The 12,826-nt window shown below is 52.0% G+C and overlaps 1 protein-coding gene across 1 annotated transcript in view; it reads left to right on the forward strand.

The window, feature by feature from the left end:
- The first annotated feature begins 2,800 nt into the window (after positions 1-2,800).
- The window catches only part of SIGLEC15 (sialic acid binding Ig like lectin 15), a 14,394-nt gene continuing 4,368 nt past the window's right edge, over positions 2,801-12,826 (forward strand). The window contains exons 1-3 of the mRNA XM_024734723.1: positions 2,801-2,852; positions 12,005-12,064; positions 12,672-12,825. Of these exons, the coding sequence (XP_024590491.1) occupies positions 2,801-2,852; positions 12,005-12,064; positions 12,672-12,825 (266 nt within the window). The remainder of the gene's footprint in view (positions 2,853-12,004; positions 12,065-12,671; position 12,826) is intronic.

The raw sequence follows: 12,826 nt of genomic DNA on the forward strand, positions 1-12,826 counted from the left end.
TTCTTTGTTGGAAAGTTTTAAACTATGAATCTAATTAGCTTGATATAGTATTATTCAGATTATCTATTTCTTCTAAAGTAAGTTTTGATAGTTCATGTATTTCAAGAAATTGGTTCATTTCATCCAAGTTGTTGAATTTACAGGCATAGAATTATTCATAATATCCTCTTGTTTTTTTTGTTTTTTTTTTTAAACATCTTTATTGGGGTATAATTGCCTTACAATGGTGTGTCCGTTTCTGCTTTATAACAAAGTGAATCAGCTATACATATACATATGTTCCCACTTTTTCATTCCTGAATTAACTAAACAGTACTTTCAACAGCTCAAATTAAAATAATTTTGAACCCATATCATGTGCCATGAGCTATGCTAGACACTGCCCCAGATATATGGAAGAAAGGTTTCCAGGAAGGGTTTACAGTCCAGTTGAGTACTGTGTATTTACACCTCGGCTCTTGGCCTCAAGCCTACATTTCTACACTCTGCTTTAGGTGCTGAGGCTGGGACTCTGCAAACCACATTTCTCAGACACACTTGCTAGCTGATGGAAGGCACTAGAGAGAGGTTAGAAGATGGGAGGAGGGCTTCCAGTTCCTGTTAGTATTGCTCCAGCGCCTTGCAAAATCTCTAGGTCCAGCCTTCAGCTTCTTTTGGCAATCCAACCTGCGGAACCCCCTCAGAGGTATAGCATCAGCCAGCCGTGTCTCTGCCGCTCCTCAGCCTGTAGTCTGAGCATCAGGCACACGGTGCCCCCTTCATCCATCTGACCAGCAGCTGTGCAGGGGCCCTGCTTCTAAGCTCCGACTGCTCAGTAACCTCACCTCTTCCTTTCTCCCCACCCGGCCCCCCCAAGCTTAGGAGTGGTAGCTACTTCCTGTAGTTACTAATATCTGGGCTATGTCAGAATCTCCTATTTTCTCTTTCATCTTTCAATTTTCTGTATTACCAGCTACCTATATCCAGTCCCCCTCCATGTTCAGCACTTCGCAGGAGTTTCATTTTTCTGGCTGGATCCTTACGTTAAGGAAACAAGAGGTACACAGGAAGTGACAAGTGGCCATGGAAGGGGAACATATCGGGTGGTCAGAGGTTAGCCAAGAGAATCAAAGAGGAAGGCAAAGGAGAGACTCTCACAAAGGCCCCACTCCCCACAGGAGCCTCTCGTTTCAATCCCTGCTACCATCTGTATGCCTGGCCTCCATCTAAAACCTTGGCCTAAGCATAGATGTGCCTCTTTCCTATGGCTCCTCTCAGCATAGGGAAATAGGCTGGCCTTTTCTTATTGAGACTGTATTATCAAAAAATACAAACAGCTAAAAATGAATTATATTCATCAATTCTAGGATGTACTTGTTTTTACACTTTAACATTTCTGAGATCAGGATACATATTGCACTCAGTGGCATCTTATAAAAAGCTAGAAATTTTTTTCTCTCTTAGTGGTATATAAAACAAAGGTGCATCTTTCAATGACATTTTAGAGTTTATGGAATAAATTATTCTGCAAAGTTTAGTCTTCTGGAGTTATAGCAAATATCTGTGGCAGAGATAGGTAACTATCCATCAACATCTGTTCCCTCTTCCCTGGTAATAAAATTTTAACTTGACCATATGGTTACCACATTTCCAGGCCTCCCTTGCAGTAGGTGTGGTTGAATGACTAAGTTTGGGCCAATGGGATGTGAGTGGATGTGATGTGTACAATCTTTGGATCCTGGATAAAGAAAAGACGAGCCTTAGACAAGACTTAGAGTTTCTATCTTTCCCCTTCACACAAGCTAGACCTTGAACAAGCCAGCTTCAACCTTGAAGGCATTAACAACCCCCTGGGGGAAAGGCTAGCAGAGTGATGATATGAAGGGACCTAGATCCCTGAATGACCATGAGAAGTAAGGCCACCTGCCAGTGTAAACAGCTCACCTTGGGACTAATACATGGGAGAGAAGTCACCTTCTATTTTTTTTTAATCCATTATATTTGGGAATTGCTTTTTTTCCCCAGTTGATTAACCTTTATCTGAACTAAAACACCTCCTCCTACTCAAGGATTGGCTCATCCTTGCCAGCCCCCAACTGGCCACTTTTTTGTTCAGTTTCCCGATTATCTCCTTGCAACAGATACTGAGATTCTGCCCCTGTAGCAGGATATTTTAATCTGGCATTTTGATGTTCTGAGCATTTTGACATGCTTGTCTGGGTTGATTTGCTTAATAATTTTACTATTTCCCATTTATGCTGCTTGGTAATGTAACCATTGTCAATAATGATTACATTTTGGAGACGATTTTTTCCTTCCATCAATAATCACCACTTCAAAACCTATATGGCCACAGTAAAACACCTTCACCAGGATGAAAACCCATCCTGGCACACTAAACATGTGGGAAGGGAAAGAGAGAGGGAAGGAAAGATAGAAGGAGGGAGGAAGAGGGGAGGAGGGAGAGAGAGAGTGAAGGAAGCAAAAGAACAGCAGATTTTTCAAAGGGACAGCGGCCACAGGAAAGGGTCCTGCATCTTCCCTGTCTACTTCTCTGTTTCCCATCCTGGAGAATCATCCGAGTGGTTCCTCTCTTGGTTTTCCACATGACTAAACCCCACGGGTCTCATCTAATCATACTTAGAGCCGCCTGGCTGCCTCTCCCCAGTTCCTCCATCATCCGCAGAGCCCGGCAGGGGTGCAGACCTGGGCACACCACCCACCCCCTCTCACCTTCCTTCCTCCACACCCACGCCAAGCAGGGGTCTCACCAGTGGCCTGGCTAAGTGCAGGGCTGCCTGGTGGCTCCATACCTCACAGCATGGAAGGTTCCTTCCAACTCCTGGCCTCCTTGATGTGCATCATCCTGATGGGTGAGTCTCCCACTCTGCTCTCTGGTGCATTTTCAGAACAGAATAGATTCTCACAAAATTTTAGGTACGGTCTTCTCTCCCTGAGCTCGGGGCAGCTGGGTTGCCAGGGCCTCCAGGCCTGTGGGGAAGGGAGAGCTGCACTTTGGGAGGCTGTGGTGACAGAAGCCAGAAGTTCAAGCCCAGGCTTTGCCTTGGGATCCTGGTGACTTGAGGCAGTGCCTGGACTCCTCTGGGCCTCAGTGTCCCTACCTGTAGAAAGGCCTCCCGCCCAGGCCTTTGCTGTGAGGATCTAGGGGCATAACGGGCCAGCTCTGGGGAGGACAGCGCAGGCTCTGACAGACTGGGGGTGGTGTTGTCATCCAAGTGCTTTGCTTCTTAACGGGCACAGCCCCGGGAATGGGGGGAGAGCACATGGCTGTTTGGGGTAAGGGTGGGGTGACTTCACTTGGGGAGTAGGGCAAGTGATCGAGGGCACCCTGACCGTCCAGCAGGAACCCCAAGAAGTGAGTGGGAGCCCTTTGCTGCAGGCTTAAGTATCAATGTCACTTCACTTAAGGTCACTTAGCTCAAGGAGTCGGTGTCCCTGGGAACAGTATTTCTCAAAAGGTGGTCATGGACCATCTGCATCAGAATCCCTGGAGTGGCGTGCATTTGTTAACACGTTCTGGGACTTCCCTGGTGGTCCAGTGGTTAAGTCTTTGCCTTCCAATGCAGGGATTGCGGGTTCGATGCCTGGTCAGGGAGCTAAGACCCCACATGCCTCACGGGGAAAAAACCAAAACTTAAAACAGAAGCAGTATTGTAACAAATTCAATAAAGACTTTAAAAATGGTCCACATCAAGAAAAAAAAAAAAAAGCAGGTTCTTCATCTCCACCCCAGATCTGCAGAATCAGAATATGTCAGGAGCGGGGCCCAGGAATCTGCATGATCAACCATCTTGGGTGATTCTGATGCACGATGCAGTTGAGGGCCACTGGGATGATGACAGACAACCCTTATGAGCCCCTCTGTCCAGGCCCCAATCCGCTCCTCGACCCCGCTCAGCCTGAGACATCCTCATGACTGTGTTCCTGGACTTGGCATCCAGGCCTCCATGTGCACAGCCATTGGCCATCACGTGCCACATGGTGACAGCACTGACATCATGGTGTTCCAAGCTGTTAGTCAATCTTCCTTGGGTGGGGTCCTATCTCCACGACTGGATTATAAACTCCCACTTCTCAGGCCTTTGATCCTTCCTCTCTAGCATTCAACACAGAGTAGAGTTCTGTTTGGGATTGAATACTAACAGCAAGTGCCTACAGAGCTCTTATTAAGTGCTGGGCATTGAATTAGTAATTCACATAAGCATCGTAATCCTATGAGAAAAGAACTATTATATTCCCTTTTCACAGATGAGAAAACTGAGGCACAAAGAGGTTCAGTGGGCGGTGCAGGGTGAGACTGGGATTTGAACTTGGGGGTGTGTGGCTCAAGACGGGAACACGCCACCACCTCCTGACCCCATACTGCCCACTGTGCCACCCACAGAGCCCTGTGGTGGGGGCTGATAGGGGAGGGGTTTCCTTTTCCCAAGTTGACTTAACTCAGCCATCTTTCTGGATGATTTCGGGTTGGGTCCCACGTAGAGGGTGGGGCTGGAAGAGGAGACCCTGCCCACACCTGGGGCAGACAGGAGAACAGGTCAGACAAGGCTGTAAATCCTGGCTCTGCTATTTCCTAACTCTGTGGCCCTGAGCAGGTTACCTAACTTCTCTGAGCCTCGGTAAATGCGGGTCCCCATCACCTCGTGGCTGCTTGAAGGAGAATTAGATCATGGGCGGAAGGCCCCCAGCACAGTCCTGGCGCTCAGCGGTTGTGCAGTAAATGGTAATGAAACGTTGCTCAAGTCACATAACTTCAAGGGACACTAGGTTTGGGGTTTTTTTGTTTTCGTTTGGTTTATTTCTCCTGCTAAGAGTCAGCAGCTATGAATCAGTGAAAGACAAAAAAAAACTTACAGGAAGCCGGAGCAGTCACATGTTCAAGTACAAAACCCAGACCACACAAACGCTCCAGCTGCGTGCCACGGCTCCCCGGGGAGGTGGGCACACATGGGGGCTATGCAGCCGGGTCGGCGAGGGGACCCCTCTTCTCGTGGCCGGCAGCTGCTTCACCGCTGAGACCAAAGGCTCTTAAACTAGGGTGAGCAGCGTCCCTCTTCCTGAAATCCCTCTGTAGCCTCTCCATGTGGCAGCGGGCCTGGAAGCGGCCGGAGCCCAAGGGGCCTGAGAGCAAGGTGGCCACAGGTCGCAGTCCTATCCCTATCATGCCTATGAGCACAGGGCCCAGGGCTGGCCTTTGGCAAAAGTGAAGTGGAGGAATTCATCCAGGAAACCCCCCTCTTCCACTTTCCATGACTTCTCCCTCACACAGGCGTCCCCCCTGCCCAGCACCCTGGGGCAGCCCCTCATCTCCCAGGGGCCCTCACACTCTCTTTTGTCTTTCCTTTCTGTCTCCCCCCAGATCTGCTTTTAGAAAGCGGGAGGTGAGGGGTGGTGGGAAGAGCAGTAGTCTGGGAACTCTGGCCACTTAGTGACCTTGGTCCCCACATCTCTGATGAGCTGGCGCAGCAATCACAGAAGCTGTCATCCTCGAGGACTGTCGTGCCCGGCTTTTAACGCCCAGCTCATTTACTCTTCCCCACAGCCCTGCAAAGTGGGGGCCCTTTTCCCTGTTTCAGGGAGGCTCGGCGAGGTCAGGGCACTTCTGGGTGTCACAGGCTGGATATGAACTGGAGTCTCCTGAGTGCCAGCCCAGCCCTTGCCATCGCCTACACCTACGTGCAGTGGGTGGTGAGCCTGGTGCAAAGCTTGGGGCTCAGAGGAACTTACTTGGCTAGCTCTGAACCACTGCAAAAAAACAAACTGAGGAGGCAAGACAATTCACAGCAGTCACCCAAGGACATGGGGCGCTTATCTGGGACACGGGGAAAGGTCAGGGACTGCTGCCGTGGGCCCAAAAGGAAATGGAGGCTGAACGAGCCGGGACACTTCTGCCCCTGCTGACTCCTGCGGCCAGCAGCTGGGACCCAGAAGTCCTACCCGGGAGGAGGAGGGGTGCAGGGAGCTAGAGCACGGCAGGGACAGGTGGAATCAGAACTCCCAAGAGCAGCGCACTGCGCAGACACTGCCCCGGGGCAGGCTCCACCCTCGGCTCTGCATCTCTGTCAGCCCAGGCGACAGGGGCCAGCTCCACAACCAAGTGGCCAGAGAGGCAAGGGTTAAAGGGGAAACAGGACAACCCGAGGGCAGAAGGGGAACAATCAGGCCTTTCACTGACTTGCGTCTCCCAGCTCCCTGGAGCCTGTGGGGTCTGCTTCACACCGATGGATGGAATTCCTGGTTCCGCTTCCTCCTCTCCCCTCTGGTCTCTGCCCCATTCTCACTTTTTCGCCCCCTGATAACCTGTCTGGACTATATGCAGGCCCAGAAGGAAGAATTACTGAGAGCAAACTGAGGTGCGGGAGGGAATCGGATGAAAGGCAACTGCCCAGCTCGAGCCACACACCTAACTGGGGAGGTCCGGTGGCCAAGATGAACATCTGTCTTTGCCCCAAAACACCCTCTCCTGACCCTTCAGGCGCCGCAATGCCCAAGAAGCCACCCCTGGAGTCATTCGCTGAGAACACCCCTACTAACGTGTCCAGGTATCCCCAAGGAGGGTAGCCCCTTACAGACAGCTGGGCTCATCAGACTGGCTGCCCGTCAGCTGATAATGTCAGCCCTCCTAGGGGGTGGGGAGCAGATCTCTGCGGGGCTCCACCTCTGAGGGCCACAAGTCTAGCCCTCCACGAGGCATCGTCTGTCCGTGGTGAGCACCTGCCTGGCATCATCCTTCTCCCCCTCAATGTCCATGCTTGTTTCCTCCAGAAACCTGTCACAAAAATCCCACCCCAGCAGGCCTAATTCTTGTTAAAGCACCACTCCCTGAGGACACCCCCATTGGCCATTATCCCATCACAGCCGCCACCACTGGCTTGCTTTCCTATCTGTGGTCCATGGACAGCGGCTGCCGTATGCTCAGATACAAAATCATAAACAGTTTTCTCGCTAGTTAACATAAATGCGATCACACAGAACGCACTGCACATGAGCTACAGAGAGGCTCCCATGCACATCCCTGCCTCCTTCCTCACCAAGGAACTGGTGGGAATCTGGTTTAGCTGCAGGCAAAACCAAGGCCTCTATTTCTGATCCATCCAGATGCCACTTCTGCCCATCCAGGTTCTGCAGATGTTTCTACTGCCGAGTTCTCGTCCCACCCTGACGCCACTGGCACAGGGCTTTGGGATAATAGGCCCAGGGTGAGTTAACTACCCCTCCGTTGACTCGTGATTATGACTACGTGGAAGCTGGTACCCAGCGCTACAGCCCTAGCCCTCCCTCAAGGTGCATCATCACCACAGAGGGCACGAGGGAGCGATGTGGAGAGTTTAGTAAACGGCTGCACAGGACCATCAAGAGTGGATGCCTCTTTCCGCGTAGCTGAGTTTTCTCAACAGCCAATGGCTTACTTTAAGTACCTAAAAGCCTCTCAGTTAATTTTATATTGACATATTTCTCAAATGCTTGCCAGGCTTCCTTGTCATTTTTATCCACATATCATTTTTGGACACAGACTTTTAGGTTTAAAATTCTCCTTAGTAAGCGTCTAGAGGCATCATCTGACAAGATGAGCCCACTGAGGCCAGAGAGCTATGCGGACTCATGGTCACAAAGTCAGGGCCCGTCTAGCCAGGGCTACAACCCCAGACAGACGCCTGAGACCCCATGCGAGGGGCACGCCTCTCATGGCAATGAACCTTTCCAAGGTGACTCAGGTCATCCCCGCGAACAATGTTTCACTAGCCTGCTGCAGTGTCATGATGCCTCAAGGCCCTCTGCACTTACCCCTCCTCTAAAGGGTCCCTTTTGCGCTGTACTTTTATCATTTCTGTCCTGATCGTCACTTTATTTTTACTGAAACTGCCTCCCTGACTGAATGCTGATTATATCACCCCTTGCTGCTTTCAATGGACTACAAACAGAAGACACTTTCTAGCTTTTCAACCTGTATTTCCCAAATCTGGGAAGCTACTTAAACAAACTCGTTAGAATCACGTATAAATGAAAAACAAACAATGGCTGCGCAACGGACAGGCTGTAAACACACTGAGGCAGCCACTGATTGTCACCATAGCTGTATCCCCAACACTCAACACAGTATCGAGCACAAGACAGACCCTCAATAAACATCTATTGAGTGAATAAGTACATGAGTCAATGACTAGCTTTCAGGTGAGTTAAGGGCAAGGCCTGCACTATTGCATGACGTGTGGTCTAAGGTGCCAAGTTGAGCCACGGATGGTGCAGTTTCCGGCATCAATTTCCTGACCCCCCCCCACCCCCACCCCGTATGGCCTTGAGCTGTCCGTCCAGAGCCCTTCTCCTTCCCCACCACTGGTTAGCACCACCCCCATGCTCCCTCCTGGTCCCACTCTCTTTGCACGGCCAGTGAAGGAGGGAACTAACATCACTGAGCATTTGCTGAGTGTCAGCACTGTCCGGTTGACCTTCACGTGTGACTTCATTCCATCCTCAATCCTCAATCCTATGAGGAAAGTACTATGTACCCCGTTCTGCGGCAGAGGAGCCTGAGACCTGGGACATTAAGCAACTCGCCCAAAGATCTCCCTGTAAGTGGATGAGTCTAGAAGAGTGCCAGGCACAGACTGGGTGCTTGATACAAGTGAGAATGTCACCCATGTCCAGCCGTACCAAAGCTGGAATGCTCTTCACCGTGCCCAGTGGCCCACCATTGAGAGGAGGAATTTCGGACAAGGGGAAGAATGTGGGCCTCCTGTTGACCCCCGGAGGTTGATAGACATGAAGCAGGAAGAGTAGAGACCCTATCAAAAGGAGCTGTGGTTCCAGTTCAGGGGGCTATCCCTGCCCTGTCCTAAGAGACATGCAGGAGCTACCAGAGGGAATAGTAAATGTCCCAGGAGGCTGGGGAGCTTGGATTCCTACCAAAGCACATGCATTTGCTCCCTGGGTAATTCCTATTGGGACTCCCCACATTCACCTCAAGTCCCCTGGGTGAACTCAAGCAAAGGTCTCTGTGTAAAAGCGAGTCCAGGTGCCCACGTCTTGGAACACCATATGCAGCAGACAAACAGGAAACACAAATCTCCCCCTAATGGGGGCCAAGACCGTCACACTTGGTGAAAGGGCCTCTGTGCACCCTCTCTCCTCCCAGAGCAGAACCCAGCCAGGGAGGGAAGGGCCCTGACCTGTCATCTGTACCACACATCAGATGCTCCCAATCTAGGCTGTCATCCTTGAGCAGCAGAGTCCAGGGACAAGGTCTGAACATGACCCACCTATTGTCGAAATTCAGCCTCTGTTCACTGGTGCCGGATTAAACCTCCCTGGGGGGCTCTGCTCTAGGAGACAGGGTTTTGAGTGAAGTAGAAAGAAATAGCATTATTGCTTTGCCAGGCAAAGGGGGCCACAGTGGGCTAATGCCCTCAAAACTGTGTGTCCCGCCCTGGAGGGGCTAGTGAGGAGTCTTACAGTGTTCAAGGAGCAGTGTTCAAGGATCAGCTCGTGGACACTCTTCTGATTGGCTGGTGGTGAGGTCATCAGGAGTCAGCATCATCGACCTTCCAGCTGGTCTGGGGTCTCCCTGCTTGTGGGCAGCATAAGTTAACTTCTCCCACCTGGTGGCAGTTTCAGTATCTGCAAAACAGCTCGAAGGACTTGGCTCAGAATACTACCTATGGTCTTTGAGGAAGAACTAGAGGTCCTTGAATTTGTTTCCTGGCTGAAGTATAATTATTCTGTGTTGCTTGACTGTTTTCCTTTCTTTCTGCATTTTCTCACTTTTCTGATTAAATTGATTCTTTGACTACGGTTTTTCTACAGACGAAAGGCAGGCGGAGGACATGGGTGGGGATCTGTTCCGGGAAGACCTCATAGGGTCCTGCTCAGTTACGCTCCGAGGGGAAGCCTTCCTGCCAGCCCGGGCACCCTCCCTTCTGCTCGCTCTCAGCAATTCAACGTCAACTACTATGTGGCAGGCACGTGCTAGGCAACAGCTGCACAAGTATGACCCCCACACATGTTCCCTGCCCTCCCAGAGCTTCCGGGTGCCTGGACGAGACATACGGTTGAACAGGCAATGCCCATACAGAGGAAGCACTTCTGCCAGCCCTGGGGCACGGGGAAGGGGTGCCAGACCCAGGCTTAGGGCTCAGTGAAGGCCTCCCGCTGTAGGATGACTCAGCTGAGGCCCGGGGACGACTAGGAGGGAGCTGGTGAGTGAAAGGGGCCAGGAACCGTGTTCAGACAGAGGGAACATTGTTCATGTCCCTCATTAGAGCACCTGGCAGGCTTTAGCGTAACTACGGGTTCCCAGATCTGTCACCCTCACTGAGCTGTGAGCTCCAACAGGCTGATAAATTATTCTCTTGCTCTTTGTAGCCCTGGCTCTAATCCCAGTGCCTGGCTTCCAGTGGGGAATGTGTCCGATCAATGATGGCCAATTGATGAATGCACAACAGTAAACAATCCCTGGGGAGTCAGTGCCTGGCTCTGTGATGCCTGAAAAATGCAGGAGGTCAGAGGAGGCTGAGGTCACAGAGGGTGGGAACGCAGGAAAACTGAGGCAGGGGCTGAGCCTCGAGACTGGGAGATGCTTTCTGCAGCTAGAAGTACTGACTGAACGAGAAAAACCTTCAGGAAGGGTTTCTCAAATTTGGAACTAGGCCCTTTGATTATTAACAACTGAACAAATGAGCTCTTACTAGGGAAATATGTCAAGTCCCCTGCTTGGGTTCAAAAGCATACTTCCACTTGTCCAGAAGAAAGGAGATTTGGCTTAGAAGCAGACTGTGTGGAAAAAAAAAAAAAAACACCTTGTGGTTTTATTTCATTGCAAGTGCGGCACGATCCCAAATTGAGGTTTTCTATGAGGCACAGCTCACACAACCCGATTCATACCCCACTCTACCTGGCCTGGAACACACACCTGGAGCCCCCGGGGTCAGGACACTATACTGCAAGGAAAGTACCAAGCGGGTAGTGAGGATGGAGAGGGGCAGGTGAAGGACTAGGACCTCTGCCAGAGAAGGGAAGGCTTACTGGGTCCAGGATAGCCATGATGGGATCCCGGGAGGGCCGTCACAGGGAAGGAAGGCGAAGGCTCCAAAGCGCGATGGGCCGTCACGTGAGGGGCAGGAAACATTGGTTCTGAGCAGAAGGAATGCCTTGACCTGTACATTACTCATAGATGGTATGGGTTCCCTGGAGGATGGTCTGCCAGCTGTGGGCTGCGGAGATTCCTGCCCAAGAAACAAGTGTGGCTACCCTACAGAGCAAAGAACACTGGACTTGGAGTCATGTGATGTGAAGCACGTGAAAGAACCTGGTGAATTGCAAAGCCCTTTGGAAATATAGGGGCTGGTATATTATTCCCTGTAAAGATCCCTTTCCTGAACTGTACCTGGGCACTAGAGGCTAAGCCTGTCCCTCCCTTCTGGAGGAGGCTCCCAGGCCCCCTGACCTGATCCTCCCAGCACTGACACCCATCCACCCACCCCGTTCACCCCACCCCCATAGAAGCACACATCTGCAACAAGACAGGCAGTGACTCTCTAGCCCTCCGTAAGCTGCAGGCAGAGTGCAGCTTCCAGACCTTAGCTCCACCATACTTCAGAGCCTCACAACATGGGAGGTGAGGAAAGTTGAGCCCGGAGGCACTTGTGCAAAGCAAGGAGGCAACATAACGGTCCACCCCTCCCTCAGCTCCCTGTCTGGGCACTGGCCTTTTGGGAAACCCACTTGGGTTGACTGTAGAGGAATCTCAGCCACCAATTCAACACACGAGCTTCAAAACATACCACCGCCTCCCAAGGCCTCAGTTTCCCCTCTGTCAATGGGAGTGTTGCTCTGCTTGGATAAGCCCCAAGTTTCCATGCCCTAGTGCACTAGAGTGCCACAGTGAGGTCAGGCAGTCCTGAGGTTGAACATCAGCTTTGCCTCATCCTAGCTGTGTGACCTCAGGCCTCAAACTCTCTGTGCCTCGGTTTATAACATGTAACCCGGGAAAAACTCTGCTTACCTCTAGGATCATTTGTGAGAACTAAAAGAGATACCACCAGGAACTTGCTCAACACAGAGCTGCACAGTAAGTGCCTTTATTATTGTCGCCATCTGGGGCAGGGGTGGGGGGGTGGTCTTGGGACTGTACTGTAACCATGGGATCCCAGGGCTTTTCTGCAGCAGGGCAAGTTTTTTTTTTTTTTTTATTTTGCGGTACGCTGGCCTCTCACTGTTGTGGCCTCTCCCGTTGTGGAGCACAGGCTCCGGATGCGCAGGCTCAGCGGCCATGGCTCACGGGCCTTAGCCGCTCCGCGGCATGTGGGATCTTCCCGGACCGGGGCACGAACCCGTGTCCCCTGCATCGGCTGGCGGACTCAACCACTGCGCCACCAGGGAAGCCCCAGGGCAAGTTTTGATGGGAAAGAGGTTGGGGTCACTGGGCCTGTAAGTGAGGTGGGACCACCCTGAGTGAGGCAAATAGTCCCAGGGAAATGGGGGGAGAGTCCAGGCACCTACAAAGTCACGGCAGTCAAAGTCCCAAGAGATGCTTCTCGAGTCCTGCGGTGGTTTTCCAGACTCCCCCCACCCCCGAGGGCAGGGAGGGCGTTTCCCAAGTCCTGAGGTTTCCAGGCCCCCCGAGGGCACGGGCAGGGTTGCCGCATGTCGCCTGCCTCTCGCCCGCCCGCCCGCAGGTGCGCCGGCGCAGCGCTGGTCCATGAAGTTGCCGGCCGAGGTGAGTGCGGCGGCGGGCGAGGCGGCAGTGCTGCCCTGCACCTTCACACACCCGCACCGCCACTACGACGGGCCGCTCACGGCCATCTGGCGCGCGGGCGAGCCATACACGGGC

The sequence above is a fragment of the Neophocaena asiaeorientalis genome, unplaced genomic scaffold (assembly GCF_003031525.2).
Source record: "Neophocaena asiaeorientalis asiaeorientalis breed wild unplaced genomic scaffold, Neophocaena_asiaeorientalis_V1.1 scaffold322, whole genome shotgun sequence".
NCBI lineage: Eukaryota > Metazoa > Chordata > Mammalia > Artiodactyla > Phocoenidae > Neophocaena > Neophocaena asiaeorientalis.